The sequence below is a fragment of the Monomorium pharaonis genome, chromosome 2 (genome assembly GCF_013373865.1).
Source record: "Monomorium pharaonis isolate MP-MQ-018 chromosome 2, ASM1337386v2, whole genome shotgun sequence".
Lineage (NCBI taxonomy): Eukaryota > Metazoa > Arthropoda > Insecta > Hymenoptera > Formicidae > Monomorium > Monomorium pharaonis.
The window spans coordinates 16,600,790-16,626,320 of record NC_050468.1 but is presented as its reverse complement, the minus strand read 5'-3'; the positions used below and the strand labels follow the sequence as shown (position 1 = coordinate 16,626,320).

Sequence of the window (25,531 nt, the reverse complement as noted above, 5' to 3'; positions counted from 1 at the left end):
TTCTAAAATACTAGTAGGAATAGGAGAGCCAATAAATTATTGAACCTACAATTACATAAAATTACTGTAATTAAAAATGATATGAAATTGATACTTGAATTTATCAAAATGTTAGAGGAGAGAAGGTTATGAACTTGATGGGGTTATAAAATTCATGATATCTCGTATACTTTGTATTGAGTTCTGAGCTCTAACTATCTATTCAAATTATTTTTTTATATACTGTTTAGACATGGTGTTGTAACATGACTACTGGCTATTAATGTTTGTTTTATTGTAATAATAGTTACATTTTAGTGTTACAAAAGTAGCCGAAAGTTTTGTGGGTGTTTATTATTTAACTTGTGTTGAGAAATATGTCGGGTATTTATTTTTTAATTTTAGTTTTTTTATTTTATTAACCTTAGTTTGAATATGGCTTTCAAATAATGTAATTGAATTTAACGTTTAACATAATATGTTTATGCGTTTAAAGTGTAAAGTTATATTGCCTGCGTTTAGGGTTATGGATCACTTCCAAATATCGCGAGTCTAAGAACCTAAACACAATGCCAGGCAACAGGTAATAGGACCAGAAATAATGAAAGATCTTCTCTCTTTCTTTATTTCCTGTTCCTATTGCCTGTTGCCTGTCATTGTGTGATGGCCTTTAGTTCCACACTTTTTTTGCACGTAATATTTTTAATGATATTTTTATGATACTTAACTAATATTAGTTGTTATAATACTTTTGTAGTACTTCTACAATAGCTAATAAGAACTAAAGATTTTTTTACATATACTTTTTATTCTTTTGTATGATACTATGTACAAGATATCGATACTTTTGTGATACTGCAAGATTCGCCAAAAAACATTAAGTTTTTATTTTTTAGAAATAAAAATAATTTTGAAAATATTGTTGATAATGTTTTATAATCTTCTACAAGTTCCATATAACAATATTTTTTCCTTCTTTAGTAAATTATTAATTATATACATTTGCTATGTATATTCGAAAAACTTCTGTCTATAACATAAATGGCAGAACTCTGTAAGTAACTTGTACAAACAAGAATTGTACACGTACATATATATTTACTGAGTTATTTAATTAAACAAAAGGGTGCTTTATAATCTAGCTCCTTCTCTCCTCTATTATTACTTTTTTATTATTATTTCTTTTTAATAAGTATTTATAATTCTATAAGATCTATCAAATCTATGAGATCTTTCTCTTACTTAAATCCCCCCAAAACAGTATAGAAATTATTATAAAAAATAATACCTTAGCTAGAGTGTAATTTAAAATAATTTAATACCTTAAAAGAATTATATCTCAATTTATTTAAAAATACATTCAAACTTATTTTAAATTTATACCAATCTTAAAAAATGTAAAAAAAACATAATGTCTGAAATTAAACAAGAATCATATAATTATGTTTAGTTAATAAGTATAATTAATATAATTACGTTTACCATATGCGGTTATATCAGAAGAATGTAAAAATAGTTTACGCTATTGATCTGCGGAAATGCATTTGCTTTTGCGAAAATGAAGGCAAATGATTTATTGATGAGTATCTCCGGTTGTCTCGCGTATTTTTTCATTTATGTACTTTATTTAAATGATTGATTGAACATAAGTTGTTGATAAAATGCATAGTGTAGATATTTCTAAAAAACGGACAAATTTTGGCTTTGATGTTATTTCAAAATTGCTTTTGTATTCGTTTTTTCATATCTCGCATTGAAATGTGAATTTATTATATTTTTATGGTTTCAATAAAGCATTGAATGAACTCTTAAGAGAATTTAATTTGACATTTGAATAGTGTAGAAATATTTCACAATTTGAATTATTTTTATAGGTTTTCAAAAATTTTTAATTATTAAAAAATATGTAAGAAAAATGTAAAAATATTAATTTACATTATTGACTGAAATTTGTAAATTTGTGAAAAAAACATTATTTATTGATTAATATTTCTCTCTCTTTCTTTCTCTTTTTTTGATTTGCATATTTTTTATTTATGCACTTCATATGATATACAAATTCTTGATATAAAAATTAGTACAGTATGAATATTTCAATGACCAGGGAAACTTGTAACTTTAATGTTATTTCAAAATCGCTTTTGTATTTGACTTTTTGTATCTTGCATTGAAAGACAAGATTATTATATTCCTATGGTTTCAATAAAACGTACTTCCAAGAGAATTTAAATAATAACATTTGAACAGTGTAGCAACATCTTAGAATTTTTTATAATTTTTTAAATTAAGGATGTTTTAATTATCCGTTTAAAGATATTCTGTTTTCTTTCTTTCATTGAATCTTTTGTGAAATAACTACAGAATGTTAATTTATTCGTGAGATAAGCGATCACAAAGAAATGGATAATAAAAAATAAATTAATGAAAGTAATACGTGTATTTTCCATCTTGCATTTGTTATAATAAATATACGTTTTATGACAAATGTGAACTTTATCACATTATACTAAAATCGCTATTATTAGAACTTTTTTAGATTAATTGCATCTTCTACAATAAATAATTATATAACTAATATATTTAATAAAAACAATTGTATGTATAAATGTATAAAGTATAAAGGTATAAATATAAATATATATATATATACAATATATATGTATATGTGTATGCATATATGTTATAAATTTTTTGTGTGTTTTCTCAAATTAAATAGAAATTATAAAATATAATTTATAAATATTATAACCAACTTTTTATTTTTTGCTTTTCTACATATGAATCATTTTTATGATTTAAATCTACATAATTCTAAACAATTTCTTATACATTTATCTTTATATATAAATATTATTTAAATAAAATCTGGTACAAAATAAATTGTAAATTTATGCAATCAACATGTCTTGATACTCAGAGATATAACGTATTATTTACTTACGGTTATTTTATTGCGGTTTTTTGAAAAAATTAGATACGAAAAGTTTATAATTTCTAAGAGAGTTATATCTTTTTAATTTAAAAGAAAAAGAACATCTTATCTTATTTAAACAGAGTAAAGTCTTTATCGATTCTTTTATTAAAAGCACAAAAACTTTAGTAATAAATTTTGCAATAAGGTAACATAGATTTTTCTGTTTCTCTCTCTCTCTCTCTCTCTCTCTCTCTCTCCTTCTCTCTCTCTCTCTCTCTCTCTCTCCTTCTCTCTCTCTCTCTCTCGCTTTCTCTTTCTTTTCCAATTACTTGGGTTTGTAGGCTAATATAATATAATAGAATAGTATACTAAAAAACTCAAATAATCATAATTTCAGATTGCTTTTGTTGAATAGTTTAGATTTTTATATTATAGATTATACATTTAATATATGTACGTTTATATAAAAATTGATTATTTTAAATATTATCTTTTTGTTAACACATAATCACATTTATTATAATTTCTTTTAATTTTAAAATATTACATTAAAATAATTTTACCGAGAATGAAAATTTTTATTATTTCAAAGATATGAATTCTATTTTTCAATTAACGAGAAAACACACACATATCATGTGTAGATTTAAATGTTCTAAACAACTATTGTATTAAAAAATTTTTTTTGTTTTTCTAAAATATATTTAATGTAATTAATTATAATTTAATTAAAATTGTTATATGTCTGTGAGCATATTACTGTTAAATTAATAAACTTGGATTTAACTTAGATTATTATAGATCTTTCTTTGAGTAAAATCAATTCTAGAAAATTTTTTGGGAAATATTAAATGTTGTATTTGATTAAAATTACAGAAAACAGGTTCAGGAATACATTATATTTATTCATAACAGCATTGAATGGATTATTACGTTAAATCTATACTTTATATTCATATATTTCAATTCAATCAATTTACGCACAACAGAATAAAATTATTCCAGCAGATTTAATGCTAAAAGATTGTTTATAGAAAGTAATTATAAAGTTAAATTTTTATTTCTATATTAATTCCTTATAGGTTTTCATTTATTACTTACTCTCTAAATTACAATCAGTATATATGTTATATGTAACATAAATATATGTTTTTATATGAAAAATTTTTTGCCGGGTAATTTATCTAAAAGTTAATAAGTTTTTATTATTTTTAAAATAATTGAAAAATTTTTTGTATTTTTATGTTAATAATAGTTATATATATATAAATCATGTTTTTCTTAATTATGTAATTATTTAATTTATTATATAGCGTGAATTTTTACAAAATTCAACAATCTTGGATCTGTATTGTTACATGTCCGGTTAGTGGAACATTTACCTTAATATTTGATGAATGTATTGCAGAATGGATAAGTGAAAGAAAGAAACATCTGTTTCTAGTGAATCAATATCAGATCTGTGCAACACTATTACATCCGTTACGGTTATACACATACGAATACGTGTCTAACACAATCTACAATATTATAAAAAGCTTATAACCGGGGACACGTGACGACACGTAGCTTATGCAATAGATTGAGTGTCACAGTATATGCATTGCTGGAAATAAGTGAATATTACACATTGATGTGTGTCTCTCGTTTTAAGATGTCTATGAGTGTGTAAATTTTTACAAAACATGTGAATATAATACATTTTAATGTGTGAGATAAATATTCACACACTCATAAACATCTTAAAATAAGCAACACACATTAGTGTGCCATATTCAAACACTTACTAACAGTGTAACATTTTATGTGAATCTTATCGTATTTTTTTAAAAGTTGGAATCTGCAATCTGAATAGTTTTTTATTAATATCTACAATTAGTTTATACATATAGTCTATAATAATGAGAAGAAACAAACCCTTTCTAGAAAAAAGTAGTACATATAAGTGTTACATGCTATTATTTTATACAGAACTGTACAATAAATAATGTATTACTTAGCGTTAATCACTTAATCTTATTAGATATATAAGAATAAATATTATATAAAGAAATATTTTATTTTTTTTATAAAACTAACACTGAGTTAAATTTACTGTTATATTTCTCACTTTTTAATCCTTCATTGCTTTTGTTCGTCAAATAAATATTCCCAAAGTCTTTAATAAAAATTGTACAAAGTGAAATTTAGAAAACATTCATACAAACATAATCTAGAAATTGTCAATAAAAAGTTAAAAAGTTTTAGATTTAATTTTTATCTCATATATGTGGTTGTGTAATTTAAAAAATTGAACGTTAACTGAGCGTTTGACTCATACGAGAGCAATGAAGAGTTAATAAAGATTGTTGTTAGGTGAAAAAAACATTTTTATTACCATATTTGTAATGGCATGTATATTAATGTTTTAGTATTTGATTTTTGTAAAATTTATTAAGTTTAATTTAATATAATCTCAAAAATTACATATGACCTCTCTTATACTTTTACATTATACATTTCGATTTTACAAGAAGGTTTATTATTTATCTGACTAATAAACCTTGTAATATCGAAATATATAACGTAATGAATGGCCCGATTGCGTACTTTTATAGTAGATTCGTGTAATTACCTTGCATAGGCATTTATCAAAAGATCAAAGTTCGAGTATTTGTTACCGTGCATATATGGTATTACTCTTTTCGTCAGATACGTTTATCCGTCGTGTCCTGACATATATACAGAATCTCACCACGGGTGGTTCGACCTCCTTTCGGGAGATAGTATTTTCTCTCGTTGGAAACACGAGAGTACAACAAGGTAGCTTCCTCTCTTGGCTTTAGATCGAGTTTATGTTGCAGTTACGATTGGAAACTACTTGTGTTATATCAAATACTATGATGTCGCTATGAGTTGGTATGAAATAATTCATAGTAGATTGTGTTTTGCTGTTATCAATATATACATAGGTTTTGCAAAGAACAATATTGAGTTTCTTTGTTTAATAAAAAAAGTAAAGCAAACCAAAAGACAGATTACAAAAAATCTTTAATTAATTATTGAAGCATTTTATGACCTTAAAATTAAAATTTAAAAATTATTAAAAAGATTTATACGTATTTATATTTGTACGTATGATACATAATCCAATATATAAGATATCATTAACACAATGATATTTTATCACATATAATATTTTCTAATATGTGTAGTTTTTATACAGCATATACATATATATAGAAAATCAGTAATAGCTAGAAGATTCTTATTAATAACTTAAATTTAAACAATAAAAATTATTTATTGGATTGCTAAGATTCATATTTATCTTCTAAAATTTAAGTTTCTCAAGAAACGTAGATTTTTTGTATGTTTTGCATTTGGTTGCTGTTTATTTGCTTAAATGTCAGTGCTTATTTTGTTTGTAGCCTACGATCGGAAAAAAGTAACAATTTATCTTTCACATTGTCTTATTACTTTGTTTTTTTAAGCTAAGTAATTTTTAGAATTAGTATACCAAGAATAACGTAATGTATTTTAATTCAAATATAATCGAGAAAATAATTTTCATGCCTTTAATCAAAATCTTACTTTGCATTTGGTTAATTAGAATTTCTTTAACCTATTCATCTAAGTATCTACGCCATTTTCATTTCTCATACACTTCTGCTCTTAAATAAACAATTCTTCTTGCTGTTTAACTGACAATGAAATTTATTACAAAACATTTGTAAATATATAAGTGTTTAATTAAATCAACTATTATTTAAAACAATTGAATGCAATATACAACAAATACAATGCATAATGTTCGAGGAATTTCTTAATATCTTTATTAATTAGTCTTAGTTGTTTATAAATTTTTTTAATGTAATGTTTTAGAAAAACAACTTAATCACAATTTTCTGAAAATTGAAGACAAATTTATATAAATAAATAGTAAATTTATAAAACTTTAGAGTAAGCAATAGTGAACTGATGGAGTAAAGATTTAGTAATAATAATATGAAATTATATAGTTACAGCACTATACATTTTTTAATGGGATATGTAAATAATATACAATATTATTATAATTTATATAGAACTAAGTTTTTTTAGTTATATTAATTATTTTTGGCAAATAAAATATTTTGTTTTATAACAATCTAGCATTGAACACTAATCTATTCGTATTTTTAGGATTAAGTATAAATTAAATAAATAATTAAAAGATTAACAATAAATTATAATAGGAGATTAGTAATTTTCAAAATTAAGAACATTTAAGAAAACTTTTAAATAAAATTATTTAGAACGTTAGAAATTGGAGGAAAAATTGTGTAACATATAAATGAGCTGATCAAAGACAGTTGGTCAGAGATCTTATACAGTTCTTAAACACGAAAGATTGTTGAGGTTTAATACTCACGTAGGAGCCAAGAGGTTTACTTGACACAATTAATATCAACCAGTGTTTCTATTTTGGTTGTTTCCTACGGGCTGGCTGAATTCTTTTTCTGTGCAAGCACAAGAGTTTTTATTCAGATTTTGATATTATTGCCTACTTTAAAATGTTGCTTTTGATATAATGTTTCCTTAAAAAAACATGTCTTCGAAATTTTCGTTTTATTAAAAGCTTTTTTTGTAAAATAATTTTAGTTATACATATATATTACTATGTGCATATTATATCTTTACAATTTTATTATAATAGTATCTTATTGTTTGAGATGCAACAAAATTATAAGAGTAACAACTTTTGTTGCATTAACATTGTTTAGCGTATTAAAAGTGATGGGAAGGAGATTGTTGTTCGATTGATAGATATTATGTAACTCTTATTTCTTCTGATAAATTCCTACAAGTTTTGACTTTTGTATAGATAACTATCATTCCTTTCAACACAAATTGAAGTCTTCTTGAAGTACTATATAATCGGAAATTGATAATTATTGATTTTAAATGTAATATTAAAGTATTAAAATACGTTAATATTTCAATAATATCGTCAGTAATGTATAATATTTTGATAAAACAAATATATTTTTATTTTAAGAGTTTTTATATATATTTATATATATTTTTTTGTTTAAACACAACATATTTTAAAATATTCATTAGCAAACATTAAAAAAAATATAATATAAAAAATTTCCACCGCAATTTTATTAAATTAAATGTTGTAACTTTATAAAAAAATGTATTAGGATAATTTAATTCAACATTTATAAATGAGTAATTGCATACAATTTCCAATTAGTTATATTTATAAGAAAGCATTTACAAACCACAATTAAAACTAATTTGTGCACCTTTAGAATTTTAAAATATTTCTCTTGAATGTTGGAACATTATTATGTATTATAAATAAGGAAATTTTTTATATGAGAAAATAAAAAAAATGTTTCTATAAAAAAAAATTATTTGTTTTACATAAAATATTCGTATAGTGATAAAAGATCTTGCCTATTTTTATAAGATTTTGGGCTTCTTGAGTTTAGTAATAAAATTAGTTAAAATAAAAGATTATGTTAGAAGATAAAAACGTTCCATTGATTCAATTTTTAAGTTAATATTCAAAATATATTCTTTACATTCGAAACATTGGAAAAATAAACTAAATGACACTTTTCTATTTACAATGTACTTCTAGGAAGTAAAATATGTGCAATATCTTGCAGATATTGCACATATATGCTTACGATTTATTGTCAAAGTCTATTTACAGAATCCGACAGCAGATTTTTTCTTCTTCTTTTTCTTCCTCGTGTAATATGCTTAGAAAAGTTATTCTTGCTTTCTTGCATATGCTTCTGTGATGCGTATATACATACATAGATATACATACGGTAGATTTAGTGATAGAAATCGAGCAGAATCTACATGCGCGGGCAGTTTATCAAAAGATCAGCAGCAAAAATTGAGGAGAAATCGCAAATCTTGCTCGATTATTGCTGCCAAGTTAGCTATCTGTTAGCATAGCATGCGTAGTAAGCTTTGTCATATTATCGATGACAATACAGAAACATAATTTTACCATACAATTATGTTTTGCTAAAAGCTAAAACTGTGTTTGCTGTCATAACTATAAATTTTTTAACTATAGCACAACGGTTTGTGGCGTCTAATATGTTAATAAGGTAGCAAAACATGCATATCAGTTATGCTCATACATAATAGCAACATAAAAGTAGCTATCGGAATCGGAACTACCCAATGTGCCAAAGATACTCATATCGTTTTTGTGCCGCTGTTATGCCGCGCACAATTGACGCGATAAGCATGCGCGGAAGTGAACAAATGAATAGGTACATACGTGTCTCTATGAAAAGGACGTTCTGATGCATGATACGCGTTATTTACCTTTATTCACCGAAAATTAAACAAGGAAAAAGCAGCAGTGAAATGGAATGTGCTCCAAATAATGTACATACACGCGGACACGAATGTGCTGATGGTAATTAGTAATGTGCTTTGTTCATTGTGCTCTGCTTGGGAGTATTCAATATGCTCATGAGTGATATAAAAGAAGTAATCAGAACATTTTATAAGTATGTCAAATAATTCATGTAATGCGTAATAAGAAAATTTAGATATAACGTCAATTGTATGCCATAATTGTGTCTCTCATGTATAAATAGTGTGCATGCTGTAATATATATATATTGTCTGGCTGCTATTTGAAGTATATATTGTAGCTAAATATTTGTAACAGATAAGTAAACTCTCTTTAACTATTTTAGATATTAAATGAGTATTGTAGCTAAGATAATAATGGTTGTCTACATTTTACGATTGAAGTTTAGCTACCACACGCAGTTTTTAGCTACAACAGTTACTTTTTTTTCCGTGAATTTACCGATATCTTCTGACATTACAGATTTTGTGTGCAATTTGTAGTTTTTTTGCTGACAACGATTGGTAACAGACACTTGGCACGATCTCCTTTCGACAGACTTTGTTATCTGGATTGATTCCAACGACCTTTTTTCTCAATAATAGTTATCAGATATTCAGTAGTCTATCATACTTCTATCAATCAATATGCAATTACTAGACTCGAGGAATTCAAAATGGATAAGGTTTTTATGTTTAAAAATGAATGTGACATAAGATAATAAAAGTATGTATAATTTATGTAACAATTAGCAGAATAAACTTAGACTACATTTTCAAGAATGGAAAATGAATTATTAATTTTTTCATGAACATCGTCATCAGAATATATATTTGACTTCCGTGATTTTTCTTTGTAGTATAAATTTTGAGGAGCATTACTGATGTATTTATTAATTAATTACTTTATCTTGGGAATGTAGATCGTAGGATTAAAAATTGCGCTGCTAAATAACCTGTTTGTTAGAGATTTATTCTTTAATCTAAATTATTTTATAAATAATATGTAAAAATATTTTGCCACATTAAGTTTAGAGTACATAATTATTATTTCTTAATTTAAGCATCATATATAAGCATCATAATTTATCAAAAATACATTTATCTCTCTCTCTCTCTCTCTCTCTCTCTCTCTCTCTCTCTCTCTCGCCGTCTCTCCCGGTCTCTCCCAGTCTCTCCTGGTCTCTCTCCGTCTCTTCCGGTCTCTCCCCGTCTCTCCTCGTCTCTGTCGGTTTTTTCCCGTCTCTCCCGGTCTCTCCCGATCTCTCCGGTCTCTCCTTGTCTCTCCCGGTCTCTCCCGGTCTTTATCCGTCTCTTCCCGTCTCTTCCCGGTCTCTCCCCGTTTCCCCCGTCTCTCCCGGTCTCTTCCCGTCTCTTCCCGTTTCTCCCAGTCTCTCTCCGTCTCTCCCCGTCTCTCCCGGTCGCTCCCCGTCTCTCCCCGTCTCTCCCGGTTGCTCCCCGTCTCTTACGGTCTCTCCCGGTCTCTCCCGGTTTCTCCCCATCTCTCCCCATCTCTCCCGGTCTCTCCCGGTCTCCCTCTCTTTCTCTCTCTCTCTCTCTCTCTCTCTCTCTCTCTCTCTCTCATCATAACTTGTTTTAATTTAATTTTTATTATCCATGAGCAGAATTATATTAAAATTGCATAATAAAACTTAATATTAAATGCAGGTCAAGAATAATTATTCTATAATTTTAAACTTAAAGTAATATTTAAAAAATTGTATTCTAAATACATAAAATATTCAAAAATATATATGAAATAACTAAATATAAAATAAACTGCAAAATATACATTTGAAATTAATTTATTATGTGTATAAATTCTTGTGTTTTTTTCAAAAAATCAATTCATTAATATAAAAACAACGATACAATTATAATATTTTAATCAAAACATTTGTCTGTTAAATCTTAAATTTTTTATTGTCTTTTAAATAGCATACGGATGCCGCGACGAAAAGGAATTTCATCTGTTAAAACGATAAAGTCATTGACCCATTTTTTAACTTCCGCTTCATGTCTAAAATGTTTCAGAAACTGTACATGCTGCATTGACCGGAATAGATGGTAATCAGATGACGCAACATCCGGAGAATACTAGGGTGGGACAAGATTTTATATTTAAGATCAAGTAATGTTTGTTTGGCTTTGGTAGCAACATGAAGCTTCGTATCATGAAGCAATTTATATTTACGTCGTTTTGTGGCCGTTTTTCTCGAAATGTCTTATTTGAACGATTTAGTTCCACATTGTAGAGTTTTCCTATAATCGTTTGTTCTGGTGGAAAAAGCTCATAATAGAGTACCTGTGTTTATTCTACCTGATACAGAGGAGCAGCTTCATTTTCGAATTAATTTACAAATATAATTAAGTGTCTAACTATGAACTGTTATATATTACTATAATTTGCAGGAAAGCAGGTTTATTAATTTTATTGTTGAAAAAATAATTAAAAAGCTTAATATGTTGTTTAGCGGCATTTAAAATTAACTGCGGAAATTTATTTATACACCAATAACTAACAAAGTATTACTGAAACATACTTAAATCTAAAAAAAATACAAAAATATTCTAAAAATATTATATATAATGTAATGATGTGTTGTGTGTATGCAATAATTATTAAATGCAACTTTGCTATGCTAAGTTTTATTTTATTTTTAAGTCCGATTTACTGCCTTGCTCGGTTTAAGATAAAATTGTTTAAATGAAAATTATTTTAATATTATTTTAATTTTAGAGACACACAATTACGTATATTTTTATAAAATATTTAATTCATCAATCTTTCTTCAATCTAATAAATCTATTCATTATTTAGTATATTGTATATTGCACAGTACGTGCTAATCTATTGCGTAAAATTTACGACTAATGTTTTTATTGATTTTTCAATTTCCGTTACTGTAATAATTTGAATTTTGATCGTAATTATTTCGTGGAAATACATCGTAATTTTGCCTAATCAAATGTCGTACGTAATTCCGTTATCAATTACGATATCGTGAACGTTGATTGCTTTTTCGCATCAGTGGAATTTAGATGGCATGTTGCAAATACATAATAAAAACTAATAGTCTTATATAATTGGTTTTGATTTAATAATTTACATTTGCATTAATTTATACATGTATAATGTTATACATTTGAAAAGATTATAATATTAATGACAGTAAAAGAAAGAGAAATAATTAGTTTACAATACAGAAACATTGGGCTACATTTATAACGCGATTTTTGTTTCCGAGACTTTTATAGTGCGACAAAAAATGAGCTATGTCCGAAATGCTGCGGCAAAGTACAGAGGCACTGAGCTACATTTGTAGTGCTACTTTTGTTTTCGAGACTTTTCCAGTACGACAAAACTTTTGAAGGCTTTTGTTTTACTATTTTCACGGAAATAATATTTCTCTCTCCCTTTCTCTCTCTCTCTTTCTCTCTCTCTCTCTCTCTCTCTCTCTCTCTCTCTCTCTCTCTCTTTCTTTCAATCTGTCAATCTGTCAATTTTGTTATCGGAAAACGCATTGCTTATTTTAATATAAGCTTTGTTATATAAGCATTTATCTTTATAAGATTTCAGTTTAAAGTTTCATAATACAACCGTTTCTTAACGAGTCTACTAAACTTTTCATTATTGAAATACATGATAACAAAAAATTAATAAAACAATCTCGGAAACAAAAGTTGCATTGCAAAGTAGCTCATGTCTCTGTATTGTAAACTCATGCGTTATCTGCGAAATACAACAAAATCTCCCGAGAGACTCAACGAAAGCTTAGTGGTCTCTTGTAATTTTGATGTCGCATGACAATTTTTTGAAATAGCGCGTTTACTATTGATCGTTTCCATAATTTTGAAGTGCGACTTTTGTCGTGCTGCAAATGTAGCTTTATTTCTTGTAAACTCAAGGTAAGCTAATGAAATGGATAAGAACAAATTACTAATTTTTCTAAGGTAATAAATGACGAGCCGATGTTGAACTCACTAAAGGCTTTAGATAATAGTAAAAGTTACCAAAGAAAAATCGTCAATATGCATGATTCAGTAATTCTACTGAATAGCAATATCGTAACGGATGCATACGAATTCAATGAAGAAAACTTCTTTTATAAGATGCATTAAGAAAACTTAGAACAGTTTACAATTTAATATTTGGTGATTTTTATTAAACAGTTATGCATAAAATATCTTTTGTATATTTTAAAATTTTCTATCGTTACCGATATATTTAACAAGTCACTAAGGGCCGGTTTCACCATCTCCGGTTATCTTAACCGACCGATTATTCCATCAGAATTAACCAATCACATTTGTTAATTTTGCTTAACGAAAAATACGGTTGATCAATTCTAATGGAATAATCGGTCGGTTAAGGGAATGGGAGATGGTGAAACCGGCCCTATATAATTTAGCTACTTACTAAACATGGTAAAATTTGTAAAGAATTTTGTGCTAGAGATATAACAAATAATTCTTGTGTAGTAATCCTAACGTTGATAAGGTAGAAATTATTAAAATTTACTATTTTGCAATATTTTTTCGATTGAGTATACTCTTCAGTCTACTTGTGACTTACTTGACATTCTTCCAGAGATGAAGTGTGCTTAGCATATATTCGCTCAAGTCAGCTTGCATATTCACTACTTCTAAGACTACTGCATGAGGAGATATATATTTTGTAGGTCAACAACAGGTATATTGTCTTCGAGAATAAGGGAGATGCAATAACATAGTCATACTTGCTACTTTATCGACTGCTCAGTATCCGTTGGAGCTTCCGTGTATTTAAGCTTTCGTCTTATACTACCGCAAATGCTTTTGCTGATTCCTAGATTGCGCCCCTTTCATATTCATAAAAGCTTACTTAATAGAATTGCATTAAGCAGATGAAAAACTAAATATTTTATATATCTTTTATAATTAATGCACTGCTATAATTATATAGATTTAAGGTCAGAATTAAATTTATCAAATTGCAATATAAAACCAATATAGAAAATAATTTCTTCTGTTTACTCTGTCTACCAAATAATTTAAAATAAAATAATCATTGAGATCTTTAACACCTTTTATAATCTATGGAAAATTAATATTTAAGATTAGACTGTGGTTTTATAATAAGCTATGTACAATAAAATTCATTAAAATTTATTATAAATTTCCCATGATTTCTCGAACATCCACACAAGATTAGGAACAATTCATTTTTTTGACAAATTTCTTAGGGCTCAAGGGGTATACCAAACAGAATGAGACTTCATGAATAACAAGATAAATATTGTGGGATTTGGCTGAAGTGTTGAAAAGACATAAACCAAAATTGTCATGAGAATGAACCTCTTTACTAAGTCTTGTAATTTTGTATTCTAAAAACTGATAATAAAGTAGGATATAAAAAACTTTTAAACTATTATACGATTAAATTAATAGTAAAAACTAAAAAATTTATAAATTATAAAGAATAAATAAAATATGAAACTTAAGTTCATGAAGAGATTAAATACATTTGGATAAAGGTTCAATAAATTTGATTGCTCGAGAGAGAGAGAGAGAGAGAGAGAGAGAGAGAGAGAGAGAGAGAGAGAGAGAGAGAGAGAGAGAGAGAGAGAGAGAAAGGAGGGAGGAAGGAGAAATTAGGCCCGAAAGAATTAAACTAGAAATGCATAGATATAAAATAGTGTCAATTTTTTTTAAAGCCAACATCACTGGATACGTGTGTGCAATAATATATAAATAATAATAATAACAATTTTTTGATTGAATAATTAACTTTTCTTTCAAAATATTTAATTTTTACATTTGTGTATTGCTAATTATTTATTACAAAAGTTTTTAATATAAAAGTTACCACGAGTATTACTAACTGCAAATTGAATTTGAGGAGTTTGACATCGAAATAATGTTCTTGTACTTTCAAATTACTTGCCCTTATATAAAGACATTATTAATGAAATTCACGTTTATGGCATATCCCTATATGGAAAGCAACTCATCGCCCAGAAACTAAATTAATCATGCATTGAATTGGTTTAAATTACTTGATATAATTAAATTCTGAATAACGGTATATTGCGTGCGAGAAATAACAATAAAATTGCAAAATTGTCATTAAATAGATTATAAAGCTAATATAAGCAATGCTTTATATTTTATACATATTTTATATATGCTATGTAGGTATAAGTGATATTAATTTGAGATAAATGGTGTTGTGTGTGTGTGTATGTGTGTGTACATACATATATATTTACATTACATATATTTATATATAAATACATAAAACTACCTTTATATATTGTGTATATAAAGTTGTGAAATTATATGTGAGATTCAAAATTAACTGTGAATATACTTTAATGCAAAATATATAGAAAATATTACATTTAAGGAAATGTTTTATTTATTATATTATTTACAATTTAAATTTCATTTTATTTTTAATGCTTATATGTCATTTTGCCGTATTAAAGAAATATTAAATGTCACAATGCAAGATTTTTTTTTCAAATCTGCTAGTATTAATGCAAATATTATTTGAAATAAACAATTTTTGCAGTAATGTGTAAAGTAATATACACAAAATGCGACTTGAAAGCTATCAAATCATCTATCGATCAATTTTAAATATTTATTTTATATTATTTCCCTCCCTCTCTCTCTCTCTCTCTCTCAAACTATATTTTTGATATTGTTTAATTGTTAACAATATGTAATACAAGAATTTAAAAAGATAATTGATTTTTAATAATCCAAATATAAACTGAATAATTAGTATTTTTATTTAATTATAATAAATTAGAATGAGCTTCAGTCAAGTTATATAAACAATAATAATTATGATATTAGAATATAAAATAGTTGAAGTAATAATAAATTACAGTACCTTAATTTGTTATATTAAGAATAATGTCAAACATTTTAAATATTATTGTAATTCTGTAAATTAGGATCTGGTAGTGTACTACGGAATATATTAGATGATAGAATATATTAGACACGAAAAGGCTAGCTTCGTTTCTCTCTTGCTTTAGATATTTTGAAAAGTTTTATAGAATCATTGATACTTCATTTGGTCTATTTGAAGAGTTTAGGACGATTTTCGAATCAACGTCCAACTGGAAATATCACAATAAACGTCCGAACGGCAGAAAATTTCAATGCATTGTTTATCAATTAATTATGATTAATCACTATTGCCCATATGGCAAATACCGTTCGAATGGCAAAGTAAACAAATGTTTATAAAAGGATAGCACGTTATTCTTATTTATGAAATGCCAAGAGCACTTAATTATTAAATATATTAAGATCTTCGACAAGACTCAGATTATACGCAAACAGAGAAACAAGAATAAATAAAATTAATAGAGAAAAAACAATCTGTTTAAACAACATCGAAATCGATAGTAATGCAGCGCACATTGTGTTGCCGATTAGATCAACTCGCATATGTTTGACATGCAAACATAAATTTGCTTCTCCATTTGTCCAATTGATGTAACCTGTCAACAAAATAAATGTGCAACAGAGGAGCGATATATTCTTGAAATGAAGCTATATGTATTCCGCTCGTTATGCACGCTTGTCTTCTCGCTATTACCTGAAGTCTTACGTGCATGATGGTAAAAGCATTGTTCTTTAAATCGCACCACTCGATTGTACTTCATGCTATTTGCATATCTGACAATCTTGCATTTTATTTTTAATAGGTTTCTTTAATATAACATGTTTTTATTATGCACACGAATGTATTTCTATACACAGTTTCTTTTATCGGTAAAATAAATGTTTTATTAATAAAACGTTTAAAAACATATTTTTATGATTGAGTAATTATCAATTAAAAATTTTAATTAAATCTTTTCTTGAAATAAATAGATTTTTAACAAAAGAAGTAATGATAAAAACAATAACACATTTCTTTTATTTTATTTTACGTGCAAGATTTTACTGAGATAGAGTTATTAAAAATTCATCAAAAAAATTATCAAAAAATTTTTGATTGAAGCAAAATAATGAAAATTTAATACTGCACTATGTTACGATAATTTATCGCATAAAAAGTATGCCAAAAATGATTATGCCCCATGAATAAGTTATTAGTAGACAAGTAACTTTTATTAGTGCAGCAAAACAAGTTTAAGTTAAACGAATAGTTAAAAAGAATAAATGTACTTATATAAAATATGTTGATCTTACGATCAGAAACATAAAGAATTACATTTATACGAAAAAAACTGAATAAATTTTACGTGTCTTTTGATGAAAATATTTTTATTTTATTTTAGAAGTTTTTAGAAGAAATTTCTATAAAATAAATTAATTAAATATTTTTATAAAACGTAAAGTGTATTTAGTTTATATTTTATCAGTTTATAAAATTTAATTTCTAAAGTAATTAATTTTTCAGAGCAAAATAAATGTTTGTTTTCTTGTGTAGTTATTTGAGTTTTAAAGTTTTTATTAGAAACGGTAACAAACACATCTTTATTTGGTATGTCATAAACTTCCATTTTTTAACTTTTGTACATATGAAATGACGATGTGTTACAAGCGCGAAGTTGTTTTAAACTATCGATCATAAGATTACAAACAGCATGAAAAACTTCCATTAAAATTTCCCGCACATATTTTTTATTATGCAAACAGTAACGAACACTCACCGCATGCAATAGTGAACCACGTGGTTTGCTTATATTTCAAGCTTTCCGCCTGTATTACAGCGCAAGCTCGTCACGCAAGTTTGGCTTGGCTCCCGGTGCAAATCGATGCTGTCTCTCCGAGCCGTCCATTCATCCTATTTTGTGATACCAAAATAGCCCACCGCCCCAAAAGTGCAAGCAATTCTCTTGATAGAGTGCGTGTTAATCTTGTTCATGATCAAACAGGGATGCTCATTCCATAGAAATTAACAAAATTAAATAAAGGTTAACAAAATCAAAAATTAAATAGTAAATAATGATTAAAGGTTAATTATTAAATAATAATAAAATATCAGAAAAAGAAAGAATAAGTGCTATAGCTTAATAAAAATAATTGTTCAAAATAAATTTGTTTCACTAAATAACATGAGCAATTTCAGAAAAAAATGCACTACTGTACAGTTTTAACATTATATCCCTTTTTAATCTTAAAAATACATCGTGAGAGAAAAAGACAGGAAACATATGTCTTTTTAATTTGCAAATTGTCTTTAGTTGTAATTTGGTAGTGTCGTTACTTCTGTCAAGAAATAAAATGATAAAGAAACTAGAAATACTATCACCATTAAGTAGCAAATAAATTTTGTCATTTATCTATGACTGCTCTGCAGTTATTTGTCATTCATGGGACACGTGTAACTTGGACATGACTGTCAAGCTGAGATGATGAGACATAGAGTAGGATCTCCGACGTACTCCAAAGTGGCGCAGTCGCCTTGACAACGACGGCGCCATGTGCGTGTATGTGCGCCCTTTCACGACGGCGTCGACAAACGGTGAAGAGACGGAAGAGGACAACGGCCACAGGAGCGAGTGAGACAAACGACGATTACACCCTGCGCGGTGATAGAAAGAGGGAGAAAGAGAAATAGAGAGAGGGAGAAATCGCGACAGCGCGCTTGATGGTGCTAAGCTAGAGCGAAAAGGTGGAATACCAGGGGTTGGACGGTAGGTAGGACGCAAAGGGGTGGCGCGCGAGAGAAAACCGCTAGCGTGTACCGCAGTACGGGATAGTGAGCTGCAAGCTAGTCTTCCTCTCTTATGTTGCGAAAAAGCCACTATCCGCTGAGACAATACGACCGTACAGCTGTTCGTTTTCCGCCATTCTATATCTCTTATGAGGACAGATTGTTCACGGAGATGTTCGATTCCTATCGTCGTTTCTAGTTCATGACAAGATGTGTGTGTGCGTGTGTCAGCGGCGATAATTGTGGGATTCATTTCGAGATCGTTCTCGAGACTGCTCTGGATCTCCTCTGGTGTGATCAAGTAGTGTCAGTTTTTGTACCAGTTGTCACGACGCGTTTGTCGAATGTCAAGGACGATGCGGCATTTCGTTATTGTACCACGGCGCGACACCCGTTAGATCCTATGTCGGTGACAATCGTGAATTGGAGGGACTTGGGCTGGGAATGCATGTGTTGCAAGTGAGTGCAGACAGGTTGCGATGTCAGTGATATCTTGTTTTTTTTTTGAAAGCTTTGTCCTTAAGTCGTAAAGTGTACTACTTGTCGTCGGACGATTTCATTGAAATACTGACAATGCAGTCACCTGTTCCTGAGTGCAGTGAATCGGAGGATGAGGAGGTGGATAACGATCCTCTCTTAACTGCTTTTAGAAATGACAGTGGAACGGTATCCTCGTGAGACGCTGCCACCTGCGGCGAGTGCACCACGGCTTTAGTGGTATTTAAACGAGGACACATGGAGTTTCGATATCTTTGTCATTGATGAATTTTGCAGAAGAGCTTTGTTGCGTGAAAAATTGAACGTTTATTTACGATAAAAATTCAATTGGAGAAAAAAAATTTTTGTGTGACTGGACATCTGTTATATGCAAATTTTGAGATACGTTTTTGAAACGTAAAGAAATGCTACAAAATAGAAACAAAAGAGAGATATCGTTAAAAATAAAATATAAATAATTTTTTTGTATTTGCTTTTGTCATTGACAAAAAGCAGATTCTCGGGGAAACAAATGATTTATCGTTCACATGAGATATACATATATGTTATGACATGAAGAATCACATCATGTTTCAAGGTGATCTAAAGTTTTTATTGTTTAAACAAGACAATTCTTTGTGCGATGTTATTTTGTCGTACATTCAACTTGAAATTTTAAGAGGCAAAGAAAAAATATTCTCACGCATGTAAAATTCAATTGTTATTAATGTAAAGTATTATCGGTATATTTGTGTGTGTGATTAGAGTTGTTGTGAATCGGTGAAAATCTAAAGCGCAAATTAACGTAATAAATACAATTTAAACTTAAGGTACACGGAAAGACATGACCATTCAGGAACTCGTTAAGTAAGATGAAACTGATGCAATCTTATCAAGATGTTAAAGTTGAGCTCGCGTAACTTACAACCTCCGCGTTGTTTTAGATGTTGTGTTCGTTGACCGTGACCTTCGATCACCATGTGACGTCATTCAGGTCAGACAGAAACGATGTCGTGTAAACGATGTGTCTCGAGATGCTTATGTGACCGTTGTCGCGGAGGCAGCTGCAATTAATCAAGAGTGTGTTGTGCACATTCTCTAGATATTATTTTATTATCTCGAAGAATCTCCTGGCAAGACTCTCATCACATAAAACATGCATTTTTTTGCTGAATAATAAAGATAAAGATAATAGCAAAAAGTTTATTCGAAAAAAAAATGAACGATGTTTTATCTCGTTTTGGTACGCCAATACTTTTTATGCGAGATTCAGCTCTTGTGCGTGTGACTATGATCGTTAATAATTCATTTAAGTAGTTTGTAATGCATAAATAATATGTCAAGTAATATAAGTTTAAAATAAACATCGTTTTACTTTGATAAAAAAGAGCGATCGCGCAAATGGAGGGTACTAGAAAACTCTTTTAACTCGCACTCAAAAGATAAAAAGTGTGACTCTTGTGTGAAACATCTCGCAAAATGCTTTAAGTATATTTTCATTTGGCGAATGAGAAAGAAGTGCGAATCAATACAAAACGATTCCAAGGGAATTTTCGAATATACTTTTCCGTAGTTGCGCAAGGTGCGTTAATGTTTCACCCTGTTCTATTGTTATTAACGATCAATCGTTATTGTTGTCTTGAGAGGAAAGCGTTCAATGTATGCGTCACTTGATATCAGAAGTAGGAGTACAAGAAGTGGGAAACTTTATGGAACTCTCCTTCACGTTAATCGAAGTTTGACAATGATTGGAACCAAGAAATGGAACAGAAGGGAATCTCAAGTCACTCTTTTATGCTCGATCGTTATTATTATCTAATCTGCGCTTTTTGATGCATTTTCGGTGATCAAGAGTAGCCGACGCAACTTGTTATTCTATATAATCAACAAAAGATATAAATATCGTCGATGATATTTATTATATTAAAACGTTAGTTACATGAGATTTGTTAAAGTTCATTAGAAATTAGGAATTAGAATTTTGAAAAACTACTTTTAAAACCTAAATCTTTATTGTGAATTCTTCGTTGTGAAAATCAATAAGTTAGCATCGGAAAAATTAATGTTCAGCGTTACGAAGTTTTTCAGAATTTTTATGAACATTGTTAATGTATTAAGAGCTTATTAGTTGGAATAATATCAACTATAGTAGTTTGTGCAATAGCTTGCAATATTCTCAACAAAGCAAAAAATGCTTTAATTGGTAATATTCTACAAAGCGAAAATATACATATAAAACTACCTCGCAAAGTTACTACAAGTTATCGTCTTCCATCTTGTTTTGAGAGAAAACAACAATGGAGAAGGAGAAATTTCTCTCTGTTTCGAAGAACCAGGACTTACAAATTCTTCCGTTACAAATTTACTCGGTAGATCGAATACAAGATCAAAATAATTTAGATTGAAAGTTCGTTTTACTGAATAGATTTCAAGATTACCCCGTCGCTTCTTCTCTCAACATACTTTTGCCGAGGGTTTTTAATTACGCTTGTAAGAAAGACAATACTTAACTCGAACGTAATCGACTTTCACGAATAGCGAAACAGCTTTAAGTAGACGCTCATATTTTCTGCAATAATTTTATTGCCTGCTGTGTATCAAGCAAGCAGTTCTAATAGTCTTTGATGCCTCTTAAAAAACTAGAAACAGAAAGGCTCTGCTAATTTATTGCAAGCATGAATGTTAGATCTCCGACGACAGTGACTTTTTTAAAAATTTGATAATTAAAGAAATAATAAATGTACGAAATACATTTATAACATATTGAAACTATGCTCATGCAAGATTAATGGATTATTCAGAATATGAATATAAAACAGAATATGAATACAAAAATATTATAAAGCATTTACAATATTGTATTCACAAAATGAGAACAATGTTATAACAATTATAGAAAAGATGAACAAAAATTCTAAATCTTTTATAACAAGCTAATTGAGCTATTACACATTAGAACTATTATTTTTTCAAGATGTTCATTCAAGATTTGTCAATTTCTTCTCTCCGTTATCAATCAATTATGTATATACGTATCTTCGAATTTGTTCATCGTGCCTGGTCGATCACTTATAACTACTTTGCTAAATGATTGGAGAAGATTTATGGCAATGTGGTCAAAAGAACGATGTGGCCGGACGTCGCCGGTAAATCTCACACGTTCTGCGATCATTTCAAAGTGAAGCTGCCGGGAGTGAAGAAAAAGAAGAAGTGTAAAGAGAACGAATCAGCGTGCTGTAAAATCTTCACCCTGTTTCATTATCGTAAGCCTCGGGATCCGCTTCGTGGTTCCAGCACAGCCTCGTCGGTGCCCTTGCTCGATATGGGCGCCAGAGCATGGGACTACGAGGCCTTGCCGGAACTCCACACTTCGACGGCGGTCACGCCGACCTCGACGCCACCGAACGCGTCCCAACAGAAAACGCCTAAAGTGTATTTTCAAGCAGAAAATCTGGCGTCCACTAGGCGAAGAAGCAGCAGTAGACTGTTGGCGCCCCAACAGTCCTGCAGGAGACGCAGCCGGAGCATGAGTGCTTGGAGTGACCTGTCCAGGTCGTCCTTTAGATTGGAGGAAAGGTTTGTTGGTCTTTATTTCGGATGTGATTCCGATTTTAACTATCATGATTTTATTCTACTTTATAAACTAATAGTTAATGAAACATATGTCTCATTAAACAATGTTAATACAGGCAAGATTAATATGATCCTACTTTGAGTCCGCAAGAATAGATTTTATAAATGCGGATTTAATTTGCATAGCGAATTAACTTTTTTATTTGAACATATATATATATATATACCGTAAAAAGAATGACAAATTTTTAAATTTTTACGAAATTATTCTACAATAAAGTTAATTTCGTTAAATTTATTAAAATAATATTTTTTAAATCCAATTTAATTTTATAACTATGTTAAACATTTATAAAACAATATTTAAAAAATTAAATTAATTAAATTATACAATCTATAAAATAACGTAATAACATTAAATTTTTTAAATTTAGGTAGCAAATAGTTCTTGCAATTAAAAAATAATATTAAATAAGAATTATTGTTATTTTATTTATTTTATGCTAAAAAATGTATGTTTATCAGTATTTATATACACAAAATAATATTTTTTATACTTCTGGTTTGTTTTGCTTTGTAGCAAAAATTGAATAACGATAAATATAAACCGTACAATAGATATTTTTTATATCATAGAAAATTTAATTTTTTGTTGAGTGTAAGAAAAATAATGCTTTTCATAAAATTTTTCTAAATATAAAATTTAATTCAAATACGGAATTTCATATTGTGATATTTATTAAATTTTATGCTGAATTTGACATTTACACAAATGGGCTTCTATTATTTTTCAACAATAATTTCTTCGTTTTATTTCTTGTATAGCTTCCATTTATTTGAATTTATAGATTAAAATGTTTAATATATGTTTTTTTCTGCATCATTAGTTTACAAAGTTTTTCCATTATTGTGTAAATAATAATTTACTAGTTGCATGGAAAAAATATTTATTATAAAAATTTTTGTTGCATTTTATCATTATTGAGAATTTACGCTTCTTTTTAAAGAAATTTTATTATTTTACCTTTTTTTTTAATAACAGAAAAACATGACCATATTAATATGTACATTTTGATATAGATAAGATGGGCAAGTAGGGTCAAACTATGTTTTTAAATAAAAATGTTAAAAGTGTTATGGGAGAGGTTAATAATATCATTATCAGTTTTTTCATTGAGCAAGCGCGGAGCAGCTTTTGTCTCGTGAGCGCATCGTAAACGACCCTACAAAGAACAGACTTTCGATTATCGATCATTGTAAACGGCTATGTGTACGTACAGTCATTTCATCGAAAACCAATAGTGATTGCTGTACCATGTTAGGCAATGAAACCACGAGTTCACTTTGTATGTTGTGATATATAAATCTAACCTAAATACCGTGTATATCTAGATAACTAATTGTAAGTGTGTTGAAAGCAGATCATGCCAAATGTCTGCTATCAACCATTGTCAGCAAAAAGGATACAAATTGCATACAGAGTCTGTAACATCAGAAGATGTCGGCAAATTGCTATTGAAAATATGACAAAGCTTGCTGATCATGTTGTACTAAGATTGGCAGTAATAATCGAGCAAGATTTGCGATTTCTATTCGATTTTTGCAAGTCTGATATTATTATAGATTGCTCGCATATGCAGATATTGCTTGAATTTTGCCACGAATCTGCTGTCAAATTCTGTGAACAAAGTTTATTAACAAATTATAAATATATTGCTGAAATAATGGAGGCCAATTTGCTAGCAATAGTTTAAAAAAATTGTACATGCACACACACGCGCATGCGCGTGTATGTATATATATATAGTGATATATATATATATATATATATATGTTTTTAATATAGTATTATACTATAATATATAATATATGAATTTTTAATATAGTATTATACTTGTGCAGCCATGTCTACATATTTTACGAATGCCATGGTTCATGAATTGCCTGCGAAATTTTATTTTATACTCATATATGTATACTCACATATATATATATGTGAGTATACATATATGAGTATAAAATAAAATTTCGCAGGCAATTCATGAACCATGGCATTCGTAAAATATGTAGACATGGCTGCACAAGTATAATACTATATTAAAAATTCAGATAGACATTCTGTTACATAAAAGATAATAACAATCTATAAAATTTCTTAGTGACATACAAGTTATGAGTTAGTACAGTTTGTCTAATAAAAAAATAACAGGCATAATTTTGGTTTTGAAAACATTAGAAAAAATTTTAGACAGCGCTTTTTCCGTTTTGAATGAAAAATTATTTATTAAAAAGGTATATTTAATGAATGCCATGTAAAACAATTTAAAATTGTGTTTCTTTACACATTTCTGAAAGAAGTAAAAACGTCGCAAAGAACAAATTTTATAAGAATCGTGGTTATATATGAAACTAAAGCTTTCTGGAAAGAAAATATGGAAGCTAAACAATTGATTTGACAAATTTGATTTATATAAAGATCTTTATGTCAATAATAATATTAACAGTAGATTAAAAAAGGCCATATCAGAGGTCACACAGTATATTAGAAAAATATTATG

At 28.4% G+C, this 25,531-nt stretch overlaps 1 protein-coding gene across 13 annotated transcripts in view; it reads left to right on the top strand.

The window, feature by feature from the left end:
* Nucleotides 1–25,531, top strand: part of LOC105837723 (potassium channel subfamily T member 1) — a 213,675-nt gene that overhangs the window by 8,408 nt on the left and 179,736 nt on the right. For 4 of the 13 annotated variants that reach the window (XR_001139167.3, XM_012682752.3, XM_012682754.3 and 1 more), the window contains exon 1: nucleotides 18,748–22,976. The exons of 4 other annotated variants lie outside the window; for them this stretch is intronic. Coding sequence is in view for 8 of the 9 variants with exons in the window: in XM_012682752.3 (XP_012538206.1) it covers nucleotides 22,528–22,976 (449 nt within the window). In the remaining variant the exon portion in view is untranslated. Of the gene's footprint in view, nucleotides 1–18,746; nucleotides 22,977–25,531 lie in introns of those variants that run through there. 5 more of the 13 variants (XM_012682755.3, XM_012682756.3, XM_012682758.3 and 2 more) reach the window with 3 other exon arrangements.